The sequence below is a fragment of the Uloborus diversus genome, chromosome 4 (genome assembly GCF_026930045.1).
Source record: "Uloborus diversus isolate 005 chromosome 4, Udiv.v.3.1, whole genome shotgun sequence".
In the NCBI taxonomy this organism is placed as follows: Eukaryota; Metazoa; Arthropoda; class Arachnida; order Araneae; family Uloboridae; genus Uloborus; species Uloborus diversus.
This window is the reverse complement of record NC_072734.1, coordinates 111556684-111565343: the sequence shown is the minus strand read 5'-3', so window position 1 is coordinate 111565343 and position 8660 is coordinate 111556684. Positions and strand designations below refer to the sequence as shown.

The window sequence follows — 8660 nt, the reverse complement described above, 5'->3', positions numbered from 1 at the left end:
CCTTGACAATTTATGACTTTTCTGTGTTAAACCGATGCAGCTTATGCATCCACCAATGAATAACGTTTCAAAATTTGTTTACTTTTGATTGGACATCGCCTATTTTGACCGCAAGTGTTACAGAACCCCTGCATCCACCAATCAATAGCAACGTAATGGAAACAGGGGTTCCCTTTAGCGCCCTCTTTGTTTCCACGAGTTTCAGCGATTGTCACGGCTTATAAAAATTATGTGGGACCATGGTTTGACATGTAGAGCAATCTTTTATTTTGACAAGGCTGAACTGGATCCGACTGTCATTTTATGGGAGGAAAGAAACGAAGGTGTAGACAACAATGAAAGCTATCTCCCGGGGTTTAGGGTTAATCTACTGGAGTTAAGGTTAAAATTTCAACTATCAAAATACGACCAAACAGGCAATTGCTTCGTTCAAATGTAGAAACAAGTTTCCCCCGCCATATCTTGACGGGCGAATTTCTTGTTTATTAATATGCATCTATGACTTCCATTTAAATCTTACTTGATTATTTAGTATTTAATGCTATTGTAGAAGCGCTCTTTCGATTGAAACAATATTCATTGTCGCATTCTACGATGATGAAATAATTCCTTTTATCGATGAGGAATAATTATTTTCGATTTAAATCGCTAATTAAGTTTTGCACAACAGCCACCCAGTTTGATCCATGACTCTTCCGACCCCAACTCCAAGTTTATAAACCGAACCGAAATTAATCTCTAAAATAGCTTTCGACTTTGTCTTGTGGATGCCATTCGCCACCCCCTAACGAATAGTTCAACTTGTGACCAACCCCCTACACCCTCTTCTCCAACGACGCAGCGCTTGACTTTAATCGCGAGATCGTTTTCCGATAAATTAGTCGCCCCCTTCCCCCCTTTTGCACCAGCAGCATCGAACACACGTCCTCCCTTTAAATCGATTTCCAAGGATCTAAGCCAGCAGGACGGAATTCCAGAAATTCTTCAGCGGATTGTTTACGGCCCTTTCCCAGCTAGAGAGACGCGAATTTCGAGCGCTCCGGAACAATTTAAAATCAAATTTTGGGACAGAGGAAGCCAAATTCTCACATGAGTGGGCTCCGCTGGTGGAGATATCCGAAATTCGTGTAGGACACGCTGTTTCATAAGCAACGGGACGTTGTTTACGATGCTGCGAATTGGTCCGCTTCATTGAGTTTGCAGCAATGTGATGGCATCGACAAATTTCAAGATTGAATTAATGATGACGTATGCGAAACTGAATTGAAATTCGAGGTGGAAGTTCTTCGGAAAATTTTAAGAGTGGATTCGAAATTGAAGTGAACGGAATACTTCTATGTAGTTTTCTTCTACTGCAGAAGTAAAACAAGATATCCCTGATGATTAAAACGTAAATTCTAAAGTCGAAAGTTTTAAACTTATGATTTTAAAAATACTTCAGTTTGTAAATTGAAATGAAGGTAAAATTCCTTTTGAAAGATAATCTTTAAAAGTTTAATAAGAAAGTCATATGATGGAAACTTTCTTTCACTAGAAGTCAAATTATAAAATCTCTAAACTAGTATTCTGGTCAAGTAAAAAAATTAAATAAAACTATTGCATGAAAGTTTTATTAAACTTTTTACTAAACTTCAGTTGAAAAACGGTATTTTACACAGGTGTACTCTATTATTAGAATCATAGCAAAATATTACATTTTTCTTGCTATAAATAATTATATTAGGGAAACTAGAAAGTACTGACTTTTTTTCCAAACAAATAAATTTGTAACAAGTTTTTTTTTTAAATATAAATCAGTGATGTAAGTACCCCCGTTGGCATGCTCACATAGTAAACAAATTTTTAATCCCAGATCAATAAAAATCAAGTCGTTTCAGATAAAATTCTCCGGAGATGGCATTTCGGATATCACCCAATTTTTTAATTTTTTGTCTCACAATCGTCACCGAAATAAAGGTAAATCAGATGGTGCAATGTAGGGTGAGTATGGTGGGTAAAGCAACTCTTTGCAATTAATCATTCTTTTCCCATTTTTTGTCTTGATCAGTGCAATCTAGTTTAATCATGTTTTTAAATCACGCTTCTTTCTTTGACAATTGCTGGAATAAACCTTGCCCGACATTGCACCATTTGATTATCCTTAATCCGAGGGACTATGTGACATAAAGATTAAAAAATTGGCCAATATCCAAAATGCCATCTACTGACTTTTTTCCCAAAAGGACCGGATTTTGATCTATCCAGGATTGGAAATTTACTGATAGTATGGCAAACACACCTGTTAAGGAGGGTTCTTACAGCAGTGAATAAAAATAATAACTACTTAAAAATTTATTTGTTTGAAAAAAAAAACGACATTACTTTCTAATCCCCCTAATATGCTTATAGTTTGGAATTATTTGATGATTTGCTCTGGAACTATATGACGTAAAAAATTAAACGCATTTAATGTACTTAAGGCATTTGATTGTGTGGAGAAAAATAAATGGTGGAAAATAGTGCATTGTAACAAAAAGTATTCAAAATGTTGTGTGAGATCTTTTTAACGTCTATTATTCTAAACTTAATAAATAGAATTAAATCAATTTTTCTGTGCGGCATGCTAGCAGCGCAACTTTTATGATGACTATACTATGAAGTTCAAGTCGAAAAAACTAAAGTATTTTTGAGCACCTTTTCCTTGTCGCTACCAACTTCGCAATTCAGTATGAAAGTCTTCAAAAATATTTAGTCACAATAGAGTAAATATTTGTTACTGTAAATTGATTTACGTAATTAAAGTGAGTTCATTGAATAAAGTTCTGAATCTAATCGTCATGTTTTTCATAAATTATATTAAAAAACTGAACCTTTCTCGAAATGCGAAAATGATAAAAATCTACATTAATAAAACTAAACACACGAGTATAACACCACACGAGTTTACATCGAAATTAACAATGCTTTCTTCCCCAAAAGGGGCAAAAGACCCCCTTCGGAGCATACGAATGCAACCAAAAAGAAAGGTGCACAACTAGACCCCACTAGGAATGCACGTACCAAATTTAACTTTCTAGGGCATTCCGTTTTTGTGAGTTATGCGACATGCATACACACATACTCACATATCTCGTACGTACATACAGACGTCACGAGAAAACTCGTTGTAATTAACTCGGGGATCGTCAAAGTGGATATTTCTGGTGTCTGTACGTTCCTAGACATATACCCACGTGTGATCGGGTTGAAAAAAAAACTCAACATTCATTCAGGGGTGAGCAAAATGGAAATTAAGGCCGATTTTTGAGTAAAATTTTTTTCGCGAATGCAATACTTCCTTTTTGTAAAAGGAAGTAAAAAGACAAGATTAAAGCAGCGTTGGAAATATTTCAAGTCAAGGTTCCTTTTTTTTTTGTCGTCGCTCCCCATTTGATTAATCTGGCAATATATAAATGAAAATAAACGCCCATCGTTTATCATAAAAAACAAAAACCTTTTACTAGTAGATACGTATTTATTTTAACATGTACTTAGTGCGATTAACACTCAGTTTTATTTTTTATTCTCATATTTTTCTTCCGTAACAAGTAATAGCAGTTAATCCCAAGGAGAACTTATTCCTTGTTGCCTAGACGACGCATTAATCAGAGTTAGTTGTCCCACAGAATTGTTGAGTTTAGATGTAAAAAGAGCTGATCCTTTCCAACTGTGGCTAAAAGAAAGTAGAACTATTTTCATTAAATTACACTACTGCGTTTTCCATTACGTAACAACAGTAGCTTGAAAAACCCCAAGTGCTGTACTAACTCATTTAGAAGTTGATGGAGTAAAGGTTTTTCCAAACCTCTTTTCCAAATCTGAATCACTTACTTTAATGCAATAAGGAGACTAAAACTTTAATGCCAGGTTCGCCGGAGAAAAAGAAAAGATGTATTCTAACAAAGTGGGATCTTTTTTTAGAATCGAAATATTCTGTTTTGTAACCCTTTGACTGCGAGGTTTTTTTCAAAAACAAAACTATCTCTTTTTATTATGTGGATGACCACCAGAGTGCAGAAATAAACAAAACTCAAAGTATGGATTTTTTTTTAAATTTAAACTTTAATTCATCGTGTGAGATAGATGCTTCACATGTAGTTAATGGAAATGGCAGCACTTATGTACATAGATATAACAACCAGTGGCTAATCAATGGGATCTAGATCTCCTGGTGAACTTAAGGAATTGCACCCAACCCCCTCCCCCCAGTACCTATTCATAGACATTCAATAAAATCAATCATAAAAGCAATTCATTTTAAACAATAAAGGTTTTCGTTTTTGAACAGGTACGTTTTTTAAGGTTTATTTATATTAATTTAATTATTTTTTTTCAAAAAGGCATTAACTTTGAAATTTTTGCTTAAAAACACCAGAAAAATATGTGTACAATAAAAATAATTTACACATTTACTAAAAGAAAGAAAAAAGAATATTTTAAAAGAAAATGTAAAAGAAAAATTAAATTATTACACAAACAGAGAATGTCCGAAAAACTCTAATCGGACTTCGAATCAGTACACTCGTAACGCATATCGCACAAATACATTTATTCACAGGACACAGCACATAACAAGAAAATATTTACACAATACATAATTTCATGGCAAATTTGCCTAACTAATGCTCAAAACTCGAAAATAAAACTCAATAACTCAAAATGAAACTCAATAACTCACTATTTCATTTTATAAAATCTCTCAAGGGTTTCTCGCTTCTCAATACTCAAAATACGCCATCCAAACTCACATTTTTCAACTCCAATCACCAAAACTCTTATCGCACGCACATTCTAAAGATATTTTGTTGCCAGCTCTCAGAAAACAAAAACTAAATAAACAATTTCAATTACGCATTTCACTAGTAAAATACAATAAAATTATTATAACGAGGAATCTCTTAACATTCTCCCACCTTGCAATATGAAATTTACTAATTTGTATTGCAACACGAAACCTAAGAAATATCAATTAGATCAAAGAAATTATAACAGTTCATATGAAACAGAGTTTTACATCTTTAAACGTTCAGGTACTCTAATCTTTCTCCCATATCTGGTTTCTTTCAAAAGGGGCCGAGTGTTGTTAGATGTTTCTTCTCCCACAAACACGTCTGAAGGTATCCCAGGCTCTTTTCTCGTTCCTGAGAAAAAGGTTGTTTCTGCAGAGGTCTCTTTGACCAGCGAAGGTAATTTCAAAAACTAACTTCAGTCGCAGATAGTTCTAAGGGATATAGCCTTTGAAATGGCCGCAGTCTCTCTCCTTGTTGTGTCTTTACTCTGGCTACTCTGGAATGGCCATCTGCTCCAGGATAGATTTTTATTACTACTCCAAGAGGCCAGTCATTACGCTTGGATCCCTCACTCCCTATTAAAACGATATCACCAACTTCTAATGAGTTAACTTTCCTATAGCCTTGGTTAATTAGAAGTGCAAAATATTCATTTCTAAATCTTTGTCGTAGATCTTCTCTTAATTTCTGTAGATATTTGGACCTTATTGTCAACAAGGTTCTCTCTACCACATCTAGATCAGCATTTTCAATCTTGGTGCAGTTGTCACTTACCAGAAACATAGCCGGAGTTAAGGGCATCAGTTGATCTGGTGAACTTGATATGTATGTCAACGGTCTCGAGTTGATGATTGCTTCACAGTCGCATAATATTGTTGAAAGCTCCTCGTAGTTAACAGAAGATTTACCTAGCATTCTTCTTAAAAGGCCTTTCAGCATCCCAACCATGCGCTCCCACCAACCACCCCACCAGGCAGCGGTTGGTGGAATGAACTTCCAAGAAATCTGTCTTGTGGTGGAATAAGAGCTTATTTTATTCCAGTCGAGCGTCTTTAGCACATTGTTCGTTCCAACAAAACTCATGCCGTTGTCGGTGTAGAGAACAGCAATTCTTCCTCTTCGAGCTACGAATCGTCTTAATGCTAAGATGAATGACTCTGTTGACATTGACTTAACTAGCTCAAAATGTACAGCTCGGTAAACCGCACATGTAAATAAATTGATCCAGGCCTTTTCTCCTGATCGCAAATACAAAGGCCCGGCATAATCAGCCCCGGAAACTTCAAAAACACCTGCATGGGTGACTCTATCTCTTGGTAATGGGGCGAATGGCACTTCCAGAGGTTTAGCTGTATGGCGTTTACATATAACACAGTTAGAAATCACTTGCTTAGCTAACTTCCTGACGCCTAATATCCAATATTTTTCTCTTAATCTCACTAATAAAGTAGACAGTCCTGCGTGGAAAGATTTTTTATGTTCTTCAGTCACCATTTTCAATACCGCTTTATGTTTTGAAGGTAACAGAATAGGACTCTTAAACTCTTCTGTTTCCTCACAATCAAACAATCTTGTTTGTAATCGTAGTAATACATCCTTATCTTTGAATGTTTGCAGCTTCTGCAAACGATTATCTTCATGAAATTGCTCTGACTGTATTTGCCTCATAAGTGCAATTTCAGCTCTGTTGTACTCATCAGTTGTCAACTCTCCTATTATCTTATTCTGACTGGAAATATTGTGATAAAATCTATAGATCCATCCAATTGTTCTGATTGTCTTCGTATAACTTGAAAATCGGTCACTTACAATGTTATCTGTGCATTGCACGTTGACCATAGATGATACCACGCCTCTCTTTCTTTCACTTAGACTTTCTTCTTCATCAACACAAAATTCGTCTTTTGGCCATTCTTCCGATTTGAAATACAACCATTGCGGACCTTCCCACCATTTTGACGAAAGAAGTTGACGAGCAGAACAACCTCTACTCGGAAGATCTGCTGGATTTAGTGATCCTGGGACGAACCGCCATGCATTCAAAGGAGTCAAGGATCTAATTTCCTGCACTCGGTTTTGTACAAGCACTCCCCACGGCCCTTCTCTTCTCAACCATGAAAGAAGGGTAGTAGAATCAGTCCAAAACACAATTTTCTCTTTTTTGAATTCTTTCAGAACTTCTACAGAAAGATGTGCTAAAATTGTGGCTCCAAGAAGCTCTAATCTTGCTATAGTCGTCTCTTTCTTTCCACAAGGTGCAATCCGAGATTTGGCTCTTAGCAGATGAACAGCTACTGAATCATTCAAACAATTTTTTATAAAAACAACAGCTGAATAGGCAGACTTACTAGCGTCGCAGAAAAAATGTAAACTATCAATTACGGATTCGCATTGCAACCATCTAGTTATCTTCAATTCTTTCAAAGTCTCCAAATTTTTCAACCATTTCAAGAATTCTTCTTCAGTATTTGTATCTACTTCTTGATCCCATGTTAATTTGCATTCCCATAACCTCTGCAGCAAAAGTTTTGGCAGTAAAGTAACCGGACAGACTATGCCTAAAGGATCAAACGTTTTATGTGCAGCAGATAAAATTGACCTCTTAGAAATTTTCATCGAAGAGGTATCAGTATCATGTGATAACTTTAAACTGAGGGTATCATTTCCACGGTCCCACATCATTCCTAGCACATTCGTGGGTTCTGAAACTTGACAGCGGGAATCCGAGTACTCCCACCCTCGTAATTCAAATTTTCTCTCCATTAATATTTCTGTAGCCGCTTGCATAAATTTATGCAACTGAGCTTCATCCTTTACGCTAACAAGACAATTGTCCACATAAAAACTGTTAGCAAGTTCTTCTACAGTTTCAACGGGATATTTCGAGGACTCAACTCGTGCCTCTTCTAGTGCTGATTCTAAATGATACTGAACCACAGATCCGAGTAAAAAAGGGCTACACGAAGCACCGAATATTACACGACAGTGCCTGAAATACTTTAGCTCAGACTTATCGTTGTACCAGAGGAATCTCAGATAATTTTTGTCCCTTTCAGATACACGGATTTGCAGAAACGCTTTACATATATCAGCAGTAACCCCTATTTTATACATACGAAAGCGTGTTAATATTGATCGAATGAATTCAATAAGGTTCATACCCTTTTCAAGGCAGTCATTTAGACTTGATGAAGATCTCGACTTAGCGGAAGCATCGAATACTGGCCTAATGCGAGTCGTACTATTTTCTTTGACAACAGGCCGATGTGGTAAATAATGCGATGGTTCTTGAATTTCATTATAAGGAACCTCTTCAATTATTCCCTCCTTTTCCCACTCTTTGAAAACCAGGTCATAATCCTCATACAGATTTTTCGCTTTTAAGTTCTTTACTGTGTTGTTCAGTCTCTTCAAAGCCAATTCAAAATTTTCAGGCAGAGGGGGATGTTCACTCAACCAAGGCAAATCAACGATAAACCTTCCTTCATCGTCTATTCTAACAGTTCTCAAAAAATGTTCTTTAGCTGCTGCATGCAATTCATCTTGCGTTTTCTTCTCAGATGGATCCAGTATGCCGATCGTTTCCAGTGACCACAAGTTTGATATACAAGTATCATTACAAATCATACTCGTTACAAGTAATGCAGTGCTTTCTCGACATTCTAAACTAGAGTTCTTCCCCATTAGTGTCCACCCTAGTTTAGTTTCAATTGCGGCAAGGCCACTAGGAAGTAATTTATAACCACCTGTCATCAGTTTTCCCGCAACGTCTGCTCCTATCAAAATTTCAATAGGGGCTCTACTATCATCCTCAATATGAATATTTAAGTCACAGAGTTCTTTTATACAGAG

At 36.2% G+C, this 8660-nt stretch overlaps 1 protein-coding gene across 1 annotated transcript; it reads right to left on the bottom strand.

Annotated features, from left to right (window-relative positions):
• Positions 1-3655: 3655 nt before the first annotated feature.
• On the bottom strand, positions 3656-8435 carry LOC129220763 (uncharacterized). Its single transcript, XM_054855191.1, has 2 exons — positions 6618-8435; positions 3656-3691 (listed from the first exon to the last, which is right to left on the bottom strand). Exons 1-2 carry the CDS (start codon positions 8433-8435, stop codon positions 3656-3658), a joined length of 1854 nt encoding a protein of 617 aa, XP_054711166.1.
• Between the last annotated feature and the right edge of the window lie 225 nt (positions 8436-8660).

Coding starts and splice junctions, on each gene's coding strand:
- LOC129220763 (XM_054855191.1), bottom strand. CDS start 8,435: ATGATTTGTAATGATACTTGTATATCAAACTTGTGGTCACTGGAAACG. Junction 3,692..6,617: donor TGCAATGCACAGATAACATT/GTAAGTGACCGA, acceptor ACTTTCTTTTAG/CCACAGTTGGAAAGGATCAG.